Here is a 24,303-nt window from a genome sequence, read left to right on the forward strand (position 1 = left end):
CCCATCCCAACATTCAGGAGCTTTGGAGCAGCACCTCAGCTTTGGGGTTGTAGGGGACTGGGTGTTTCTGTCCCTGGCTTTCACCATGAACGCCAAGTCCTCTGCCTGGGGATGAGTTGAGCCAGCTGGTCAAATCCATTTTCTGTTTCGCTGTGCCTACATTAAAATCAGCTTCTGAGAACAGTTTTTAGAGGCATTGCTGCTGCATTGCCTCGCGTTCATTTGCCTGACTGATAGCAAACATTTTTTGTCATAAAAAATTGCCATTTTTGGCAAGAACCAGTAAGTTTGTATCTCTTGTGGCAAGCTGAAATGTTTCTGGGTGTGTTTTAATTGTGAATGGTCTGCTTGCTCCCAGTCGGGCTTATGAAATGTGGAGCACAATGTTTGCTGAATAGCAGAAACTTTCCTGATGAAGCATGTTACTTGATCTGGTTTTATTGGAGATGCAGTGTACCTGTTGAGGCCCAAAGTGCTTGTATCCTTACGGTTATTGAGCTTCCAAAAATGCCTGGAAGAATTGCGCTCGGAGGCAGGAGACTAAAACATACATTTTAAGTAGCTCTGCATAAGCTTGGTGGAACTGTGAACTAGAAAATGAGTTCACTGCTCAGTCATTTTGAATTTCCTTGAAATACAGTTCATATTAACATGTCTGCTGTTTTTAATGAGCGCTGTTTTTTTTTGCATCGGTAGCAAGATGCTACTCCTCATCATGTGGAAGTAAATGCTGCCTATTAGACACAAACTCAAAACAGCGATCTGCAAGATCAGCCCCCGATGATACGATACGCTTTTGGGATGTTCCTGTGGTGATCTGGCAGTCCTCTAGCGGCCTTTACCTGCCAGTGTGTAACCCATAGTTACTGTCTCTTTAACTGGGGGATAAAAGTTGGTTAAATAATTCTAAAGGGGTATTTTAAATTCAGGATGGTTAAGCTCCCCTGCTTCCATTCAAAAAGCTGTTTTTCTGCAGGGTACTATGATTCAGAAGAATGAGGAGGATGAAAGAAGAAATATTTATATTTGCAACCATTGTGTTAAGGTTTGGAAGTTTAGAAGAGGTGTAAAACTATATTTATGAAAATATGGTGGGCAGATAAACTGAAAGCCTGACTCTAGTGAGAAGACTGCAATTTATTGCATGGATTGCTGTATTTAAAACAAAACCTTGAAGGATTTATTCTTTCCTTTAGGAATTCCTTGAGAGTCTGGTAGCCATTACTGTGGCTCCCTTTTTTTAGTTCCTTCTTTTCCCTTCTCAGTGCTTTCTCCCCCTTCCTCTGTTGCCTCCCCCAATCTACATTCCTTTGTGTTAGCAGTGATGATGGCAGTTCTAGTCACCTCCTGTGGTTTGATAGATTATTCCCTTTAGAATCATGGTGTACTTAAAACTTTCCAAACACAATTCTTTCCTTGCTCCTCCACTGTTTTGTTGCTGGCTTTGATTTTTGTTCTAAAAATTTGTCTTCTGTGGTTCTGCTTTGAGTTGTCCTAAAAATTAGTCTCCTTAAGAAGTCTCCCTAAGCCTTTTGTGGACAATATTAATATTTGTTATGATTTACCTTTCTTTTTGTATATGTTGATGGTCATAATATAAACAGAAATTGTGTTTTTAGGCATCAGGGAACTTCTCTCTCCCCTGCAAGCTCACAAGTTCTGCGCTTTCTTTTTAGATGAAATTTTGCCTGCTTTAAGCTGTAATTTTTATTTTTGTGAAATAAACTTCTTGGACTTCTGTGGTTACTGCATTCTTGAGATCTGGTAGTCATGTTAGAACGATCTTGCAGGTTGTCTCTTTCAAAATGCAAGAGATTCCTGCCCATTGTGGAATTATCTGCAGCTTTAATTTTAGATATTGTAAGTAACATAACCTTACTGGGAGGGGTGAAACTACTCACAGAAACCTGTGGATGGCTTTATGAGCCCCACTGAAGGAAGGGTTAATCAGTGCAGGGAAGCCCAGTTCAATTCTAGGGAAGAAGTTCATGACTAGAAATACAGGTATGTGAAGTCAGTCTGGTGCTTTCTTGGTTGGTAAATTTTAATCTCTTGACTCTCCACACCTGTGAGGGAGCCCTGTATGTGGACAATGTGCCTTTTTGGTTGTCATAAAGTTTGTGTCCTTAATGAGATCTTGGCACTGAAGTATTGCAATCCAGTGATGAGTCTTTAAAAAAAAAAAAAAATCCAACACCTTCACTTTGTTCGTTTCTCTTAACTGTAAAGGCTGTTAGGGGAATTGAGACAGTCATATTTTCAGAAAATGGTTTCTTTAAGGATTTTATTCTCACTCAAGAGGAGGCCTGTAAAAAAAAAAGGAAGGTGTGGTGTATTTTTAACTCCTTTCTAGGCTGCTCTGCAGTTTTATTGTGATGATCCAACTGGATATTTTAGTACTGTTAAGTACAGAGAAACCTGAAATCAAGGTATCCATCAACTCTTAACATAGCCCTTTCTACATTTGGTGTTGGCTGTTGGCTTGCTGTTTTGGCTTTTTTCGTTGTTTTGAGGAATAATATCATTAGCAAGCTGACAAGAAGCTGCTCAGATAACTGCTAATGCTTTGCAGTGGGTGTAAATAACTTCTGAAGGCTATGTTTCTGCTAATTTTTAGGTTGAGGGGAGGAAGTAGGCAGGGTTGTTACTAAATACATTATCTGGGTTATGGCTCTCAGTTTACAGACAGCACTGTTTTTTTAAGCAAGTAGTTGAATATTATGCTTTAAGGTAATATGAAGTGTTTCAATTAGGATATTTACTGAATTATAAAAACAAAACTAATATAATTTGCTTTCTTCTGTTTGAACTTGAGTGTATTCTGGTAAAAGGCAGCTGCCACGTTTTGCAGGTTGGGTGTTAACAGCAAGATCAAGGGTTCTGATCACCTGATGTTCACATCATTGCTCTGAACCTTGTATGACAACTTTGTTTTAAGTTCCTGTGAGAGTTAAAGCGTAGGAAAGCACTGGGGAGAATTGTCAGTGATGTATCAGGCCCAGAGCTTGGGACAGCAGTGCCAGTGATGGCAACTGCTCTTCACTGTGTGTGGGTCTGTCTGTGCCGATAGAGCCAAGGGTGTGAAATCAAACTGTGTTTTGCCTGCAGCTTTCATTAGAAGTGTCATTTGCAAAATTGACAGTGTGTGTATGTACCAAGACCTACACGTCATTGTGGGGAGGGCATTTGAGCTGCAAGAAAGCTGTTTCTGCATTTGCTGAGCTTCAAAATTGGAGCACCTAGCTGGTACAGGAAATAGTTTTAGAAATAACTGCAGCACCACTGTCTAAACCTTTACTTTTGTGCTTTAGCCTGAGATCTATGATGCTGGAAGACAAGATCTGAATTCCATCTTTTAAAGGAATACCTGTTTCTCCTTAAGACTCCCCTCATCCAGCCAGCCTTGACAACCAACTTGCTGTTTATTTGTTAATTCAACTCTAGTTTTCTTGGGTTATGAAAAGTCATTTTTACCTTGCCCAGTTCTACATTAAAGTGAAGGTATTAAAAATTAAGGGAAATGTATACTGTCCTAATAAGACCTCATATAACAGGGCTGTGGCTTTTCTTCTACTGTCACCTCCCCTTCAGCCATCAGTAGGAATAATAGCAACTTCTGTTGGTGTTATATTAACTTTAGGTCCCTAATTTGCATCTCAAATAACATTGTGAACAGCATTAATGCCTTCAAGGGGTTTGGGAGGTTTTTTAATTTGTAGGGTAAATGTATTTTTTTAACCTAATTGGGCAGTTCAGATTATTATTGCAGCATGTTTAATTTTTGCTCTGCACAGCTTGTGTTGATGTCAGTGGCTCTAAATCATTCCTTCAGTCCTGTGCACATGTGTTATGTTTTACCTTCTTAATTGTGGCTTTAGATTTTGTCTTGGTAAAGTTTTCATCCATCTCATACAGTTTACTACTAGATGCCCTCTAATATTTTTGTTCTTTATTCTTCCCTCAAAAGTTTGTTTGCAATGAAAATTCTTCTTTTAAACATTCCTTTGTCTTTTAACTCCCTCTGCTTTCCCAATGAAAAATGCATTTCTCTGTCTTTCTTCAAGGTTTCTGTTGACCTGACCTCCTTTGGTTTTAGAGGGATGGAAGTTTATCATGTTTAAGGAAGGGGACGGGTGACAAAAGCTGTGTGTCATTTGGATCTGTCAAACCCTGTGGCCGTATCAGCTTCCACTGTCCAAAAGGAGTATGCAGAATATGGAAGAGGTTAAAATTTGGAGCCTCAGGTGTGATACAGGTTATGAAACAGAATTGTGGGAACATAGTTGAGGCAGGATGAATGGGTCTGGATCTGGAGTTCTGCCTTCTGCAGCTCAGCATTTCAATATGTAAATGACTGATGAGGTTGCAGGTGGATTTTGTATCATGTTATGTTTTCATAATGTAGGAAACTTCTGATCTGTGGACTGTTTGTGGGTGTGATTTATTGATTTTTTAAGTGCTGGTCTCTGTTTAGATACCTGAGACCTATTTGTATGTTTGAACAGTGTTTTTGATGAACTGGCAGTTAAAATTACAATATATAGTTTAAAAAGAAAAGGAACCTCTTTGCCCAGTTTAGTAGTAGTGGCAAAAAATTCATTGCTATCTGTTGGAATGGAGGGTAGCGGTGTGTGAGCATGCCTGAAGACTACTGCCCTGCTTCAGAGCGTAATTTGATGCAGTATTTAGTAAATGAGAGGAGAGAAGGGTAATGAAAACAGCATTCAAGAACTACTTACGTGAATTGACTAAAGTACAGCATGTATTTCTTATAGTGGGAAGGGGGAAAGGGACAAGTACCCAGCACTTCATCTTTTAATTTCGTAAAAACAATGAAACGAAACTACAGAGTTGAACCTTGATGAATTTGAGAAGTATGAGTAACTTGGAGGCTAAACTGAAGTGCTGCAGCCTGTTGTAAGGGGCTACCAGAGGTTAAGAGACAACAGGGGTGTTGCTGGTTTGGGGATTGTGGTGGCCCTGGAACATGAGCCAGCATGTTCCAGTGCCGGCCTGGTACTTGGCCTGTTCCCTTCTCAGGGTGCATAGCAGTCCCCTTGAGCTTGGCTGCAGATGTGGCTGCTGACTTCATCCTTTTCTTCCATTAGCACCCCATCCTGACCAGACCTTTCTGGTTCAATATTTGGATAAGAAATTGCTGAACTGTGGGGAGGGTAAGGTGGACTGCTGCTGCTCCTGTTTTCATGCTTCACAAATCAGAAGAATGTCATTTAATAAAGCAGGAAAGTACCTGGATAAATATGTGCAGTACCCTACAGAGGATGAAGAAGGATAGTATTTTGTCTTGTTTTATGCTTTTTAGGCCTATTTATGCTTGAGCTCTTAAGAGTTAATTCCTCTGTGCTTTAGTGACTTCAGATTTTGCAGTTTAAATGTGAACTCTGGCTATAACTAATGCTCTTTGCTTCAACTCCTCATCTGTAAAATGCACTTAATGCATATCTTAATTTTTGGTTTGCAGTATTTGGCTGCTGCCTGCAGCATTTTCCATCCTCAGGAAGTCCTAACCCAGCCTGGGGCAGTGGGTGTAAAAGGTGCAGGCACATGTTTGTGTGACAGTGCCTTGACACCGCATCAGTGAAAGCCATTACATCACCCTGCTGGGTTGTTGGAAGGCAAAGCACGCCTGTCTTTCTGAAGTAATAGGCTTCTGGCTTCTCTTGGTCAGAAGAAAGATGCAGCAGGATACTGCAATATTGCTGAAACTTGCATGCTGCCGCAGGACAGGATTGGAGGGGATTTTTTTTCAGTGTGAAGAAAGTATGGGGCAGCTGTAGCTTTTTTTTTGTAATAATCAAATAACCTAATTATGCAAATACTGACATTTTAATTTGAAAAATCAGAAAAGTAACATCTAGTTCATTGAAACTCAAGAAACATTGTGGGAGGATAAGCAAAGGGGGCTTGAAACTGAGCTTGTCATTAAAAAAGAAAAAATAGGGCTATGAAAGGTGTAGGCTGGTTGTGAGTCTCGTGCCCCATACTGGTATTGCACATCTAATGTGATTCATAACAGAAGCCTGAGCAGCTCTTCTTTCTACTTAGTCCAGTGCTTTGCTGTCCTCAGTACTAAAACTTGTTCTGAATATGAAACCAGACATCATCTTACTGCAGGTCAAGCTTATTGCCAAATTCCCTGGATGTAAGGGACAGCTATTCCTTCCCCTGTAGTAAGTAAACTTTAAAAAATATTTGTACTGTTCTTTGCAATGTTCCTGTTTCCTCATGTCTTGCCCTCCACCCTTGTGATACTTTTGTTCTAAATAAAACCTGTGTATTCAGGTCTTCCTGAGGGGTCGTGTTTTTTTCAGCTCTGATCATTCCTGTTGTTCTCTCAAGTTAGTTCACATTAGGCTTCAAGTGTGGTGCTCAAAACCCAAGTCTGTGCTGCAGCTGAGACTTTCTGTGCTGAGTACAGTTGAAAAATGGCTTCATGTGCCCTGGAGCTGATATTCCTGTTTATGCATCCCCATACATTGGACTTCTTTACACCAGCTTAACACTCATTTCAAGGTCAGTCTGTTGATCCCACCTAGCTCACAGCTTTCTTCTGAAGAACTTGCTTTCTGTTTGTTCATTTAATCCTGCCTGAGTGTGCCTTTCAGAACTCACTTGTGTCCTTTTACTTGCAGAACAGTTTTCCAGCTTGTCAAAGTTATGCAGGATTTTAAGGCTGTCTTGCAGTCCTTCCTGCTGTTCTCCTACATCTAACAAGCCTCCTCTGCCAGCAGCAGATCACGGGAAGCACAGAAATGGAACTGAGCTGGGTTCCTGCTCCGTGTGTTCTCCCACACACCACTGGCAGCTGCTCTCTGGCTGTGATTGTCCCCCAGGGACTGCCTTTGCTCACCTCCCAGCAGCACAAGTCTGTAACATTTAGGTGTGTGAGCTCACAGGTTCCTCCCTGTCCCTAAACCCTGTTACACTGATGTCCCAGTGAACCAGGTGGGTGCTGCCCACCTCTAGTGCTCACAAAAGGTTCCTATTCTTCCCAGAGGTTCTGCTTAAATATGGGGGAATTGGAGACTGATTGCATGGATTTAGACCTTTTTCTTAATGCAGACATAGAATGAAGACAGGCCTAACCTCAAACTGATGTCCAAACCTTTTTTTGTTAATTTGTTTTGTTTCTAAAAAGCCCCGGCCATGTCCTGTTTCTGTCTGTATTTAAATATATCACATAACAGCCTAAGTCTAGTACGTTGCAAATAATTCCAGGTGTTAGAGTGACTGAAGTCATCTGTAGTTAGAGTTCTTTGAAGCTGTCCATTCTTGAGATAAAATTGCTCTTTCATTGCAAGCCATGTGTCAAAGTATAAGCTCTACTACTTGGAACAGCTTTTCTTTAGAGTATTTTTCTTGGATTTGTATTTGTAAGTATTTTTTGACATCTCTGTAGGTGAAATTTTCTCTGTTTGAAATCTTAGTTCTTGTGTTATCTCCCCTGTCGAATTTGATGCACATAATGAATCTTGTGCTGCATAGGAATGGATTTATCTGAGCCCTGTCTCTGTTGGGGTTGTTTGACACAGTTCTGTAAGTGCTATTTGTTGTTTTTTCTCCAGCACCTCTTCCTCTAAACTTTCTTTACATCTCTGCCATTCAGTAATTCCCTTAGACTTGCTCTCATTGTTGCCTTATTTACAGTCCCTGCACGTGTAGCAGTTTATTCTCATCATACAGATGTATTTGAGTGTAGCTGGAAGTTTTATTGTGCCTGGCTATAAGCTGGAATAATTAATCTTCCAATCATTCTTTCCACTGGATGCTCTAAGGAGATGGAAAGAAATGCTTTGAAACCATGCTGCAGTGTTAAATTGAGCAGAGGTTTAGCAAGTCTGTTGATCCTCTCTTAAAGATATTGAATGTTTGTTAGATGGGATTGCCTCAAGTGACCGCTCTGAACCCCCAAAATGTTACCAGAACAGTAAGGCAGCATCAGCTGGTGTTGGGAAGTTGAAGGCAATGTGGATGGTGGAATTTGTACTTTAGGTTAATAGTTGTTTGTAAGTTATTACAGACCTTAAACAGGATTATGGGGGAGCTCTGTTCAGAAGAGCTCTTTCATGGTGTGTCCATGGTTGTGGCAGGTTTCTCTATATAAATTGTGATACTCCAATTTAACTAACGTAGTTGAGTGCAAAATGCCATGTATCCTTGAGATTAAACTTTATAGTCCTATTAAATATACAGTCTTAAACCTTGGAACTAGTTTGGGGGGACCTTCCCTTTGTTCTTTTCTCACTGGGGCTCAAGCTGATCAAATATTACCAAACCTATTTCTGAATTCTAAAGTAGCTGTTGAACTGAGCCACACTGCAATGAAGCAAATGCCTGTTGCACCTGCACAAAAGGCTGCAGCTGTCAGAAGCTTGTTTATCACTTCAGTACTTCTTGAGTCCAGGTGCTCAGCCAGTGACTTCCCCTAACAGAGTTATTTGTTTCAGATCTTCAGCAGAAAATATGTAACTGCTTTATGCAGATTATAGTGTGCTTAACCTTTGCATGTGTGAAGGTGCCAGGAACCCAGGTGTGATTTGAGGCTCATTTTAAAGGAATTTAGATGGAGTACACTTTTTGGCAGCATTGAAAGATCATTTGAAAGACCACATCTCTCTTACTGTTGGCTTCATCAGATGAATCTTTACTGTTTTGTGCTTCAGCTGGGTTACCAAAGTTGATCTTGTCAGAATGCTGTCCTCTGTAAAGATGACTGCCCAAGTGGGAGATCCCATTTCCCTTCCAAACTCTCTTGGTCTGGTCCTCCTTTGCACCGTTGCTGTCTGTGAATGTTACGTGCTGGACTTGCCAAGTGACTTACCTGCTGCTAAATTTCTGTCCCAGTCAGGGAGGATTAAAAGTGAAGGCCTTCCTCAACTCTGATTTTTTCTCTCCTGGTGTTTTTGTGCTCAAATAAAATAGTTGTTTTGGTTTATACTGACTGAACTATGTTCTATAGTATTTGTGTACTGATTGGCACCTTGTGCCTGTTTGCGTCCTGTACCAGGGACATGGTTTTACATTCAGGCTTCGTAGCCCATCCTCTGTGAGTAAACTGTAATTTGCAGTTCTGGGGACTTCTGTGAATCCCCTTTGACAAATAAATCTTTCCACAGAATTTGCTTGTAGAAGTTATGAGTTGGTCACTCACCATATCAGGTAGTGTTGAGAAAATACACAGAAAATACTGAGCTTTTCTATCAAGCAAAGGTGATCTTCCAGTATTTAAAGAAAAAGCAATGGTATTAATGTAGCTAAAATAGTTCACTTTTTTTCCTTCTCTGACATGGTGTAACTTTGTTTCGTGGAATTTCATTAGTTGATGTAATTGTTACAAATGCTTATCCTAAATACCTACTGCAGTGTGTACCCCTTGGTTAGTGTCTTGACCTCTAACACAGCATTTCCTGAATCCAGCTGTTCAGTGTGCTGCTCAAGGCTGACTGCATAGAGACACAAAGTATTTATCTGGTTTTTCAAATAGTCTAGTGAACTAGTAAGAGCTGCATAGCTCAAATGAACTAAATTTTATTGAAGTACCTTTAATAGGTCTGGCAAGAGGGATGTCCCTGGTGACACTTGAAGTAATGTCTGAACTGAATGCTGGAAGCACACACAGTATTGATGTGTACTGCCTTTGTCTTTGTATTTCATTCCATTATTTTAATGGGCTTTACTTTGTGGTCATACTTGGGTCATTTGTGGACTGAGAGCTCACATGTAGAGCAGATTATATGTAGGGCAGATCCCTTCAGAGACTTCACCATTCAAAAGCTTGTGGTATGTGAAAAACAGAAGTTGGAAACCAACTATTAAGTTGATAGGAACCGTAGTTTAGCAAAGTAAAGAGCAACAACAAGAAATTCTTCAAACTACCATTCAGTTTTGTTATTTGTAGTGTGATACCAAGACCTCTTTATTGAAAAGAAAATTTTTGCTGCTTGAAAGCTGTGTGGTACTTGGGTTTTATTTTCTGGCTTCTAATGGATCTGGTAACTAGCTGGGTGTTGTGGAACTTGGGATCTTTGTGTGCCACCTCTTGAGGTGGTATCTCCTGCCACATGAATTAGGGTTTCTTCAGTGACAAGTTGCAGATGGTGAGCCATGATAGAGAACAAATTTGGGCCATGAGATGGAACTTGGTTGTCAGCTACACACCATATTTCATATCTGTTCAGTGCATTTCCATGCTCTTTCCACACAGATAATGTAGCAGCAAGCTTTAACTACTTTATGCAAGCCTGCATAGAATTTTTCTGTTGTGTAAACTTAGTGTAATTTACTTTCTTTATGCTTTAGGGTTTTATATGAAAATATGTAAACATTGTACTCATGGACTGCTAAAGTAAGAGTATACACATCCAAATGCTTATTCAGTGTAGTTGCACAATGATCTTCTGCAGAGTTCCAATTTTGAGACAAAGACACTTTCCTTAAACTGCTAAATTGGGCATAATACTTTGTCATGAGAAGGAAATATTACTCATAGCATGAAAAATAAGTACAGCGAGCCTTGGAGAAACATGCTTCATGTTGCTGTAAGCATTGAGATGTATGGATATTTACAGAATACTGCTCAGAACTTGGGTTCTAAATTTAGTGCTATCTGCAGTTCACCAGCTGTACTATTTACTGAAAAATATTTGGACTACCATAGGTTCCTAATTTTTAATTTCCATATATGCATGTATGCAAGCTAATGAAGGGAGACTTTGCTGTGTGCAGATTATATAGCTCATTAGATCCCTGAAATGCCATGAAGTAGCATCTTAACAGAAGTGTTTTTCACCTGGCCTGAGGCCTCCAGCAAGAACATTTCACACTTGGGATCATAAAAACAAACCTACTAGTTGGGCTTTTTATTTCAAACAAGCCAACCAGATGCCTAAAACTCCTCAGAACGAACCTGAAGGCAAGCAGGAGGAGGTTTATTAGCTGTGTGTGTTTTGGGAGCAGGATGTATGGAAGAGATTTGTATAATCCCTCAGCTCCAAGCCCATAGGCTTTGGTAATAGAACGGTACTTCAGTGCTGGTATTATTCCATTCTATCACAGCGAAGCAGGATATGTATGGGGTAATCATTGCTGTCACTGCTATATAAGTTAAGGGTCAGTGCTATTTTTTTTCAGCCCTGGGTATTTTTAAAGTATGCATATGTACCTGTTTTGCTCCTCAGTTTTAAGAAACACTAAGAGAAAGTAGATGATGATACTCATTTTTAAAATTATTTTTATTTTTTTTTTCCTCTGGCTTTTCTAACTGGTGGAGTGAAGCAAATATCTGGGTAGTAGGGCCAGTTGATCTATTTTTTTTTTTATTCTTCAAGCCTTAGAATAAAAATAAACCAAAACAATCTCATGGGTCTTGTACAGTCTGGATCACTTACTTTAGTGGAAGTCTGGTAGATTTCTCCAAACACTAATATTATCAGTACAAATTACTATTTGAGTCTGAATTTTGTATTTTACTGGAGGCTTAGTCTATGAAGTAAATACTTCCATTGGTTTTAAATAGCATATTTATAAAAGCAGTATGTGGAGGTGAAAGTAATTTGTGTAGGACCTGGGCTTTGAGCTTGTAGTAATATACCCTGAAAGTTACAGTAAAGAAGTGGCGATTGCCCACTAGGTTCTGTTCTGAATTGCTTAAACAGGCAATAGCTCTTGATTTGAGTACTGTAGTCTTGAAACAATGACTGTTAGCTCATTTAATTCATAATTACAGCAAAAGCCAAGGGCTTGGTGTTCATGTGTTCAAGCCTCAGTAGATCAGACTTCTGTTCCTCAACATCACATTGTAGCCTTGGGCTTTCTGCAGTAGGGCTGAGGAGAAAGAGTCCAAATCTCACATTGCAGGGAGATGACCGGTCATGGGCCAGCGCTGATGGCGCATTCAAGTAGAGCTCCAAACAGAGTATATGTAAATATTCTTCAGCAAAATTAATGGAATCCTTTCCTGTCATTGTGGTGGATTATTTTAGGAAAGAGCGTAAGTAACATAAGCATCTTGGAACAGCATCTTTGTACTGCATCAGACACAAGGCACAGCTCTTCTGTTGTCCTGTCTGACAAAGATACTTTAAAAGATGCAGGGTGACTTGTCTGTGGTGTGAGTATTTGGTCTTCATTAGGTCTGAAAGACAGGTTTAAACCTGAGAGACTGACTTTGTATTGATATGAGTTGGCATTAAAAAATGCTTTAACCTCTGGCTGAGTTGAGTTCTTAGCCCTAGTTTTCTGTAGTGATATATATCCCCTGCTTTAATTAGGTATGACCTCAAAAAAGTCTCTTGAGCTTACTTCACCACTTCTGTTGCTTTGAGAAGTGTACTTTATAAACTGTGACAAAGGTTTAACATTGCCTATCTCCACCCTTCTTTTTCCTTTCTGGAAGGAGACTCTCTATTATCTTGTTTTAAAACCAAACTCCCAAACCACTGACAGTAACTTAAGGAATAAAAGGGGGTATATTTATTACAGACAAGAGCTCAGCATGTAAAGTATTTTGATTCTAATTCAAAATGTATTAAGTTATTTTAGGTCTTTGTTTTGTATGTGTTCCTCAGCCAAACTGGGTGAACTGTACAGCTAAGGACAGGGGTCAATACCATCAAAGGTAATACTGAAGTGTTATCTTTAACCTCTTTCCAGTGTATCACCTGTCTTTTAAGTAAAGTGGAATCCAAAGGCTGTGTGTGATGGTTGAGTCTTCCCTTCTTTCTCATAGGAGCTGTTGGATCGGAAGTGTGGGAGATGGAGTAGAGGTGAATGTGTAAGATGCAGCTTTATTTTAGTAGCAGTTTATATTTTGTCTCAGCTGCCTCAGTGACCAGTTGGTCGTAATGATGATGCTTTAGGGTCAAAAGAGTAAAATTCTGGGCTCAGTAGTGTTCTTCTGCATTTGAGGTAAGTGGACCTAATATTTATTCTCATCTATCTCTGGGGGCATTAACAACCCAAACCCTAATTTTAACCTTAGAGTGGTGATCTGTAGTTCTACCTTGCACAGTATAGATGATGTTTGTTCTTCAGCAGACAGTTTTGAGCTCTTGATATTCCTTGTGCTTCCAGAGCCTGTGGAATATCTGAAATTTGTCTCCAGTGGCTGTAAGTTGATGTAGAGGTTATCTTCTAGCCTATTTTTCTTGTCCCTTTTTGGAGTTTTGTGCTGGAGTTGACTCAGCCTGAATCCAAGTTTGAACAGCTCATAATGTTGAAGGTTTCCTTTTAATAAAAACTGGCTTATGAAAACACTGCATGGAGAAAGTGAAGAGGTTCTGTAACTCTGTCTTCAGTCCTTTTAGAGAAACTCTAAATTACAAATGTTGAAACTGGCTTCTTTGGTTGTTATGTTCAGAGTTCTAGAATGTGTAGGGTGTGGTGTTAAGGCTTCGTTTTGTCGCATCTGAACTCCAGGGAGAAACAACTGCGATTTAAACAGAATTTTTAGATGGTTGTGAAACAGTTTCTACAGAATGCAAACTAGTATTATAAACTCTCTTCTTTTTGTCCCTTTTGGTCAGAAACTGTTACTCTAATTCACTGCTAAAAACCTTTTTGTAAAGAACCTCAGAAAGTAAAGAAGTGCTAGTTAATGGCATTGAGAGGACTCCTGAAGTATAATATGTTGGAAATGGAGGTGTCCTCATTTAGTACCAATCCCCCAAAACGTTGAGTGATAACTTTATAGCTGTTGGAAGCTTTCTAATTAAAAAGTTTTTTGGTTTTTTTTAAACTTGATGTGGAATTTTGGAAGGTTTGCAGAATAGCCACACTGCAGATTAGTGCTGGAAAGGATAGAGTCCAAATAATTCTCTTTTAAGTGCCCGCTATCAACAACTTTTCTGGGCTAAAAGTTATTAATAATAGACTTATGTTGTAAGGAATGCTTAGCCTTTTTGTGAACTTCTTAGCACTGTAGTAAATAATATGTATTTTTAGAAATAGAATGTTCTCTTCCCTTTTGGTTATTGGAGTTCTGCATTGCAGAAAACTAGGCATTTTGTAGCTTGTCAGATGGCATAAAGTATTAGCCTGGCAGTCTCAGAAAAACTGGTCTTCTAACTTAGTGTTGCTTCAGGGGTAAATGGGATGGGACAGACAATGCCCTGTTAAAACTTGATCTGTTTTGTGTGATGTTTCAATTTTGAAGTACTTCTTGGATACTGCAGAAAGTGCCAGGAGGCTAAAAATCACATCACCTTTCATCTAGAGTCTAGTAGTGAAATCATCTAGATCTGGAGTTAGTACTGCTGCAGTGATTAGCTCCTTTGGCTTGCTGAAGCAGAGATAATATTTTAAAGGACCTACTTATCTGAATTGGAATTTTGACTCCAGCTAATCCTTCTGCTGGGAGCAAGCTAAGTGCATGTATGGGATTGTTGGTAATAAAGGTTCCATGTAGCACTCAGAGCAGAGAGTAGGAAAAAATGTGAAGTAACAGGGGAAACAATCCTCTGTGTTCTCACAGGTCACTTGAATGCCATAGGCAGAAAAATAATGGGATAGTGATCACCAAGAAACACCTACATTTGAGTTATGGGGAAATCATCTAAAAATCTTGTGATCACTTCTTTATCCAAGATAGAACTTCCAGAAACAGAGAAGAATTTGTTAGAAGTGTTTCAAACAAATGTAAATTTGCCCATTGAGATGAGCTGTTGCTGGAACATTTTGTCCTGCAGGATGCAGAGGAGGAGGAGTGGGTTGGAAATGAGTCTGGCTGCCTTACTTTCTTAGAGCCAGGGAGAGATTTTTTTTTTTGTTGGCTTTGTGTTCTTCATCAGGACTCTTCATCTCTTTGAAAGTAACTTGTCAAACTGAATGAGCCTCTGACATCCTTTAATTGACTGGGAGGTTGGATAATCTGTATTTTTAGTAGTCTTCCCCAAAAAAGACACTAGTGATGTCACTGAGAAGATACAGAATTCGTGACATGAGCACTTCTGTTCTATCTCCACTGTTAATTTTGGCAGAGATTTTACAAGTCATTACTACTTGTAGCTAAACTTTTAAAGAAATAATCCCTCTCTCCTTTAGTAGCACTATAGAGAGATAATAATGAATCTTTTCTCAGCCTTCAGAATGAATAGAAAAGAACTTTAAATCAGAGACAATGGTGATGTTGACTCCATCACAGCTCATTCTCCAGCTTTGAGGAATGCTAGCTTTGGCTTGCATTTAGAGTTTCATTTTTATATTCCATTTATTCCTTTTGATTAGTCTACCTTTCAACAACAACAAAAAAAATAACTTCTCTTCCTTCCCACCTCTCACCTCTGCGCCCCAGCTCAAGGAGATCGTAGGAAGATTAATTCTCTCCCAGGACAGAGACTGAGTAACATCTTTTGTTGTGTGTGTTTACCTTGGAGGCCTCAGCTTGCTCACTATCCTACCTAATCAGGCTCCACAAAGGATGGTGTGTTAAGGGAAAGATGGCCATAATCTTGTAGGACTCTATCCAACTTGGAGCTCCAAGGCCCATTGTGATTAGCTCAAGGCTTGGAGGATATTCCTGTTTGAACTGGCAACTCCTGGCTCTGGTGCTGTCTGTGGAGACTTGGTGACAGCAGAGGTGTGTTACCTGTGGGCTGTGCTTCCAGGCTCTGTGGAGACTGGGGCAGGGCTGGATTGTGCCAGGATCTTTGCCATGAAGCTGCTGAAAACATGCAAATTCAGCAAGCATCCTCATTGCCCTGACAGGGATGGTCAAACGGTTCATATTACTGGAAATCCAATTAGTGTGAAGTGCTGAGCAGTTTGAGAGGGATTCAGCCTGATAAGCATAAAGAGTACGATAAGGAGAGATTTAAAAATAAAGTTGGCTGCTTTTAACCAGCTCTAGAAAAACAGCATGGTGGAAAAAGTGCATAAAGTAAACAGCTTACTCTCTTCTCCCTGTGGATCCATTAAATGCATACCGTAGGAGAGAGTCTTGAAATAAACTATAAACTCAACCCTCAAAAACAGGAAAATTGAGGAGCTTCCCTATAGATGGTATGGAGGGACAAAAAGCTTATAAATACACAATAACAAAATTGAAAATGACCACAGTTGGGTGAAGTCATTCTGAAGAATCTTTTGTCTCCTGGCAGACAGTATTAATTATCGAAGATGAGGGAAACAATTCCTTGTAGAGCTTACATAGCTCAAATCAGAGTGAACCAAGAGTTTGGTCACTGAGTTAAGGTGCTGAGGCTGCTGTGAGGATTTCAGATCCCTTTGAGCTGGTAAGTTTGACCCGTCAGAGGAGTACAAATTGGGAAAGGAAGATGGGAGCAAAACACGTGCAAACCATGCTTCAGGAGTAAATGCCTAATTTCTAATTAAAGAAGGATCTGTGTGGTTCAGTGTAGGAAATGCTGATGTTAACTGGCTTTTTTATGTGGTGAATCTTTTTTTTTTCTGATGCTGTAGTTGGACAGGTACTTGGACAAGCAATGTCAGCATCCCACAATGTGCCCACACAAGCATTTGTGTCCAGTTCATGGCAAAGCAGGCTGGGGAGCTGATCCAGCTGGAAAACAGCATTTCCCAGAAACAAAAGGAAGTGTTTTGGTTTCATCCAGCTATAAAAAAATTCCTTGATCTAGTTCTCTGTGATGAGCAGAAACACTTGTGCTGGCACACTGCTGTGGGCCACAAATAGCCAGAGAAGAGAATGTGTTGGCAGTTGTGATGGCAGCTGAGGTACATCAAACTGCAACCTAGAATGGCTTTCAGTGGTAGGAGTGTGATGATGACATTTCAGTGGTAGGAGTGTGTTGGTGACATTTTGACCACTTTAAACATTCATTGTGTCATCCTTAACAAGAACTGCCCAGTAAGAACAGATTTCTAGTGTAAAACAGTTAATACCAATGTACTAATCAAACACATTTAAGAAAGGCGAGAAGGGAATTCACTTGTAAAGTGTGCTTCTGATCTGAACTACAACCCCTGCTATCAGGGTTGTGCTTCATATTGGGAAATGGAATTTACTAGTGCTAGTGGTGGGGAGCAGGAGGAAGTGGGAGCAGATAGATGAAGGCTGTTCAGACTAACAGCACCTTTTCATCCCAGCCCCATACTTAAAAATAAAATACTTGTCAGTGGAGCATGTGTCCATTTGAAAAATTATTATTGTGAGTGTGAGCTGCTAAAAGGAAACTTTTTGGGGTTTTCCACGTTGTGTGTGTTTCAAAACTGGTTGGGTTCCATGCTGTCAGAAAGGGCCTGAATGGTTGCAGTGCTTGAATATTCTTTTTGGTGGCTGGTAGGATTTATGAATGTGGATAACTACAATTCAGCATGGAAGTGCTATGCTCCCGTGGTTTCATTTGCTTTCCTTTTATCCTTTGATTCAGTTGGTTCATTAACTAAAGTCTTAAGATCATTCTGTATAGTCTCTCCTTATTTTAACTTGTATTAAGCTGATTTAAAATTGCAGTGAAACATTTGAAGATTCGAAGTACTAAGCAAAATGTAACTATAATTAACTGATTACAGATCAGTTTTTCTCCCATCTTTGGTAGTTTTATTGGATTTTGAGGTTTTTTTCCTTGAGGGAAATAAAACCCCACAAATTCTTCTGTTGCCTTTTCAAACCGAAGTAACCAAACATGTGCTGAACTTTTCAGCTGGTTCTTAGCAGTATCCTCTTACTCGTGGAAACATTCATCCTTAACATCAATCTGAAAGTCTTTGCACCAGTTATGAAGCTCCTCAGTATGATTTCAATCTGTAAAGGAGCAACATTTGACCTCCAGTCAGCCTTTCTTTCTTGTGACTTCTATTCCAGATTTGCTTTAAACTCCACCAGGTTTAAAAGGGACACAGCAATGTTTGATTGTGCTGCTCTAGATACTGCTGTGTTCACATGCTTGCCCTCAAACTTGGCTTCAGTGTTTCATGAACCACACTCAGCTTTGTCTGCTCAAACAGTGTATGTGCCAGCTTTACCAGGGAGTGTATGAGCTTGAGGGGTTTTTAGTATTTGACCTGATGTAATTTCAGAACAAGATGTAAGTATTTAAAGTTGTGTGCTTTCCTGGAAGATAGGGCACGTGAAGTAAGAACAGACCAGTTGAATTTCCAGCTATCTGGGTAGCCTTATTTGTGGTGCAAGAGCATTTCTAAGCATTCTGTCTTACAGAAAAAAAAAATAGGTAAAAGAACGTGGCCAAAAGTTGGGCAGAAGTGACATTGATGGAGCAGCTCTCAGGCTGAGGGAGGCTGGTGTGTAGCAGACTGCTGTAAAGGTGAAATAGTGCATGGTTAGCATATGAAAATCGTATTTGAGGATGTGCTTAAAGGCAGCAGGTTTAAAAGATAGTGTAACATCACCATTACTACTATTAATATCTTAGTTTTAGGTGGGTTTAATGTGACTCATAGCCTCAAGTTGCTTTTTTTTCCTTGCTACTACTGGTTATTTAAACAGCTAATTAGTAGTGTAGAAGAGGCAATATTTTTATGGAAACATAACTTGAATATAATTTTTCTGGGTTTTTTTAAACTGTAGATGTTAAAACTAGAAAATGTAAGTAAACTTATGGTCCTAGTAGTATCAATGTTCCTTCCCAAAGACTCATGTTTAAAAATGGAAATATCTCTGTGAAGATCTCTTCCCACTTTATATTCTATAAGTGGTCCCTGAATATGCTTGGCCAACTTAAATCATCAAGCATGGTTAATGCAGGTCACCAGAGAGAAAGAAAATATGCAGGGGATGTTTAGGATAAAAAGAGGTAGCTGATGAACCTAGTGCTTTTGATTTAGATGACTGCTCACAGAATAAAGATATCAAAGCTGTTGTCTGTGATACTTTTATGTGTATGGGAATCTGTCCTGGTTACCGGATCTGGTGCTTGCTGTCAGGTAACAATTATGTAACCTTTAAAGAAAAAGATGAAAAAACGCAGGGCAAGATATTAAAAGTAGCTGAGGGTTTGGGAAGTGGGTATGGTGTTTGTCACCCACTGCTTTTCTTTTTAAGAAGGGATTAGTGATGAAAAAATATGGTAGAATGCTTTAACATGCCAAATAATGTTAAATGTGCAGAGCAGTATGGTGGTTAAGTGCCTGTGTCATGTGCTGTTCTATTATACCTGGCTTAGGCTTCAGTAGTTTAAATGAGGGAAAGTTTCCCTCTGCCTTGGATTAAACTCCTAGGTAGAAGCAGTTCAGTGGCAGGAAACAGCCACGTAGCACTCTGATCTTCAGCATTAATGAGTTTCATCTCCTTTCTGAAATTTTTATCAGTGAAACCTCAAATAAGGGAGTATTCTTTCATGAGTAGGGATGTGTAATCTGAAATGCCAGGGCATCAACATTGCTCACAAAGTGATATAGTTGCATGAAGGAGCAGTCCAAACAAGAGTTGTGTTGTTACAATACTAACGATGATATATGCAAGAGTTTTTCTGACTTTTTCCTTTTTTCTAATCCAATTATACAGGAAACCAGACATGATACACTGACAGCATTTGGAAATAAACTTTGGCAGTAAGATGGAAGCATAAATCTCAAGATTCTAGACCGAAACAGAGATGGCTCATGAGTATTAAAAGAAGAGACTGAAGAGCCTCCAACACTTGTGTGAGCAGTGGAAAAGGAACAACTACCATGGTAACACTAATAACAGAAAAGCTGCAGAACCAGAGCTTGGATGATCTGACCTGTAAAACATACAATATTAATCTGGTAAGGACCTACCGAAGCAACATGATATAAATGTGTAATGCTAAGTAACTCACAACTCCAAAACAAATTCAAGAATGCAGATCAGCCAGAATTCAGCTATTTAAGTTAGAACTGGTTTGCAAGGTTGGGTGAGAGTTGTAAGGGGAAGAAGTGGATCTTCAGTGTTAAGTCCCTTTTTGAAGTGATGTTTTTTTACCTTGCTACTGCATTTTAAATAGAAAAAGCCAGTTTTCTTTGTGACATAATCTTCTAATGACTGAAAAGGATTATCCAAGTTGCTCAGGATTCCTTTTTTGCCAGCAAAATGCACACATATTTGTATGGGTTGAAGTTTTCTTCACCCCATATAGACCAGGTGCCTGATATCTTTATATCTGGCAAGAATATTTACTTATAAAAATCCCTACTGCCATGTAGGTAACTATCAGCACTGACCAGAAGGAGAGCAGGTCATCAAGTAAATACAGTTAAACTAAAAGTCAGGTTATTAGTAGACTGTTGTTGATGCTAGTAGAGTGGATCCTTGCTTTTTTGTCTCAGATACCTGGTGCTCTGAAAAACTCTGTTCTTTATGGTGTTTTTCTTGCTGTTTGAATCTCTGGGTACATTGTGTGGTTCAAGCATGCAAATCAGCATGAAGGAATCTATTCTCTTCACATTTCTCTTGTGAATGAAATACCAGCTCCTGAGTGAGTAATGTAGAACAGTCTCTTGTCAGTTCTAGGTGCCTACCTGAGAAGCCCAAAACCATGTTCTGTATGGAATGCAGTAATTTTGTTTTACTGACCTTAATTACAGCAGCACCCTTCTGTAGGTCAAACTTTAATGTTCCAGTGGGACGCAAAAAAGTTACTTTGACTAAATGTTAAGGTGTTGTTCAACTCTAGTTCTGTTTCTTTTTAAAATAATCAAATATTGGATCTGAAGTATGTCAGTTACTTTAAAATTCTTTCTGTTGTAACTTACTTAAACAACTGAACTGCTTCCTTATTTCATGAGCTCAGAGCAGGTGAAGCACACCTTGAATGTGGTGGAGTTTGTGCACAAGCACCTGCAATTCTCATGTATGCGGTTGCTTGACTGGTAAGGATATCTAGCAGTAGACATTATTCAAGCAGTTTTATTTTCAAAACTGTAGGAGGTCCATTTAGAGTTCTTCCAATAATCGGTTTTACTTTTATTTCACCTTCCCCTTATGTGCTATTCTTGAAAGGCAGATTTAACATGTTGAAATGATGTTAACTCTCAGGAGAAGTGTGTACTTAGCTTCCATTTATTCTGTCTGGTTTGATGAAGCACTTGGGACATGCAGTTTGTAGGAGAATCTGCTGTATCTGTGAACTGGCAAAGTCACCATTTGTGACTAAACTCTGGAGCCTACTTATGAGCCGATAATGGCTTATAACCAGTAGCAGTGTTTAGTTATAAACATGTAGCAGCACCTTGTAATTTCTAGTCTTTTTGGCAATAGTCACTGCTGTAGGTTTTGGACCACAGGCCTCTAATAGCAGAGAAGGACAAACTACTGCTTTTACATTGTGTGGAGTCTGTACAGGAGCGTGTTGGCATGCTGTAATGTGTTGTAGGTTGGTTCTTTTTTATTCCTGTCCTTATCTGGACTTACAATAAAGCATGAAAATGAACAAGTGGAGCGGAAAATGGCACGATGTCTCATCAGTTGTTTCCTCCTCACCCTTTTCCTGTTCCTCTCCTCCTTTCATCTTCAAGTAATTGCTTTTATAAGTGCTTTAGTTCTTACAGAAAGTAGGTTCTGAGGACAGGAATGGGTTCTGTTTGTACACAATGGCACCCTGAAAAAGTGTGGAAATTGCATAGTGAGGTGTGGAAATAGAGAAAGAAGTGTGCAAGTAGGTTGCTCCCTACTAAAAAGGGTTCATGGAAGCAAATAATGACTTCCTGACTAAAATAAGATGAAAAAAAAAAAGTGTGCGTTTTCCACTGGTGAAGGCAATTACTAAATTTCATTGAGAGAGAGGCTGCTGGTGATTGTCTGGTATCACTCCTAGCACATTTGGGCTTTTTGGCAAGAAGTTCAGGTTAATGCTGTAGTTTCTTCGAATAGCAGCAGCAGTTTGTAGCAATTCTGAAGTGATCTTGCCTGCACCTTTTGTTACTTGTGCTGGCACAAAGTTCTGTGACACCGTGTGGTGGACCTCATTGTGAGCTGATTGGGGATTAAGACCGGCTTTTCTTGCCTGGGTTAATATAGTTAAACCTTATCAGTTTTGTGATACGTTTTGCAGTGCATCTGCACAAGTGTCTTGGCACAAGTAGATAAAATAGCTGGGGAAAAGCTATTCTGTAATACAGCTCATGAATGAGGGTTATAAAAGAAAAAGAAATAGCTCTTTCAAAGCTATTTACTGTGCAGCCGAACTGGGCATAAAAATAACATGTACAGGACATAGTACACTTTTTCACTTGTGTAAGCTGGGTGCTGACCAAGTACCTCTCTTTTATGTTGTAAAATACTGGCTGCAGCTTTTTACTGCTCCGTTAAATGACATGCTAATTTTCCAAGCTGGTGTAATTCAGCCAGTGAGTGCATACTCAGTTATATTGTACAGCCTTGTCCTGCACCTGCCTTCAGGAAAATTACTGAATGGCCTGATGTGGAAGCAGGAAGGTTGTCCTAAGCTTTTTTTCCTCAATTTGGGTACTGTAGCTCACAAGGTAGTGTCCCTGGTTGCTCAACTCTGCCTCACAAAAGATGAGAAGTTCTGTGAGCACATTGTGGCTTTCATGGGTTGACAGCAGCACTAAATCAAATAGTTGGTCTCTATTCCTTTGAACTCTCAGAACTTTAATAGAGCTCAAAAGTCTTGGATTTTTCTCTATATTCTGACTAAACTTGTACCTTTTTCATATTTCTGAATAGAATTTCACGTTGGTTTGTGAAGTAACAGCATGTGAGCTGTAAGACTTCAAGATGTGGTATTAAGAAAGAAACAGAAACATGAGTGCTGCCAGTCAAGGACTTGTGGAAGGAACAAGTTTTACTGTTAAACCCCCTTCAAGGCATGTGGGGCTTCGCTACTTTTAATTTTTGAAGCTTATTTGTGTTGAAAGATGTAGAATTAGATTGACTTCCTCAGAGGAAAAGCCACTGGGCAGACTACTTAACTTAATCGCTTCTTTACATCCTGCGAAAAAGTCAAAGTGTTCCTTGTCACAGTTTCATATCCAGTCGTATTTGGAGGATATTTGGTAGAGAAATGGAGGTCTGGCATGGCCTATTCGAACTAAGTCGCATCTGTATGGTGGTGGTTATATTAGTATTTGAATGATAAACAATGGTTTCCCTGTGGTTTGGAAACGATGCTGATAAATTGGAGGAACTCAAATATACTTGGAAACTGGAAAAAATGCCTTGAAATTAAAGCCATTAATTTTTAAAGTATGAAGATGAAGTTGTCATTCTGAGAATAATGAGGAGGGATAGTACAGGCTGTGAAGTCCTTAATGCAGTACATTGGAGTGTAGAAGAATAGCCAGAATTATTTCTGTTACAGTTGGCTTCTGCTAGCAAAGAACACTTAAAATTAGTGATGTAAATTATAATTTGTTGTCAGCCTCCCTTGCACAGCTCTTCCACTTACTCAGTTCAGACTAGGTGTCTTTTTGAGCGAGTATTTTAACAAAAGAACAGCTGTTAAGATTCAAAAAACCAGCTGAAACTTGCAGCACTGTCCTAAATGTTGTACCACACATTTCCTTTCCTTTTGAACGTAGTCTCTCCAGCTGCACAAAAGAGATTCTATTTGTGAACAAGCATTTCAAAGTAGATCCATTTCTTGGCATGAGGCAAACAATTCTAACCTCAGGTGAAACTTGTAGTTTCATTGTTTTGCGTGTCTGTCTTAAAATATGCCATTATTTCCCTAATAAATTCTCTAGAGGCATGAGATCTTGGTGGATGTTTCAACATCTATTCAAAAAGCAGTAGTTGCAAGATGGATGTGTTTGCTCTTCAGGAAAATGTCCTTGTTGAATAATTTGGCCTTATTCTAAGGAAAATTTCCTTCACAGAGAGGGTAGCAGACTTCCCTGTCAAGGTTCTTAGCAATTGCAAGCTCTTTTCAAGCATAATCACAAAATAAAAGTATTCATTGAGGAAGCTTCAGGTAGATGGTAGCACAAAGGGAGTGAGTGGGGGAGGGTAGACTGGCCAGCCCAGGGGAGCTGATAAACTGGTTCAATGCCCTGTTACAGTAATATCCAGTGGGACTTGTGCCATGTGCTGTATAGATAAAAAAATCCTCCCTCCTGTAAAGAATTTACAGCCTGACAGGGTCTCCTCAAGTTTGGGCTTTCAGACCTGGTTAATGTACACCAGCAGACACTGTTTCCAAGTATTTTAGTTTCAGTTATAGAAAGCCAAGAATATATTGTATAGGAGATTTGTTACTTACTGTCCTCTTAGTCACTCAACCTTTATTTCAGTGCCTTGAGCTTTTGCTGGAAATAGTGCAGCTTACGCTCGCTTTCAGCATGTGATGTCACATGTCATGTTCTTATGGTTTTTGGTCTGAATTCTTCAAAGAATTAGCAAAAAATTTTTTTTGTGACTTAGCATGA

General features: G+C 39.5%; 1 protein-coding gene across 2 annotated transcripts in view; it reads left to right on the forward strand.

Annotated features, from left to right (window-relative positions):
• FAM53A (family with sequence similarity 53 member A) overlaps positions 1-24,303 on the forward strand; it is a 70,462-nt gene that overhangs the window by 1,293 nt on the left and 44,866 nt on the right. For both annotated transcript variants that reach the window (XM_066185317.1, XM_066185318.1), the window contains exon 2: positions 19,460-19,704. In XM_066185317.1, coding sequence (XP_066041414.1) covers positions 19,627-19,704 — 78 coding nt within the window. In that variant the 5' untranslated portion in view covers positions 19,460-19,626. The remainder of the gene's footprint in view (positions 1-19,459; positions 19,705-24,303) is intronic.

Source organism: Chamaea fasciata, unplaced genomic scaffold, assembly GCF_029207755.1.
Source record: "Chamaea fasciata isolate MVZ Bird 193981 ecotype frontalis unplaced genomic scaffold, bChaFas1.0.hap1 SCAF_6, whole genome shotgun sequence".
Classification (NCBI taxonomy): Eukaryota; Metazoa; Chordata; class Aves; order Passeriformes; family Sylviidae; genus Chamaea; species Chamaea fasciata.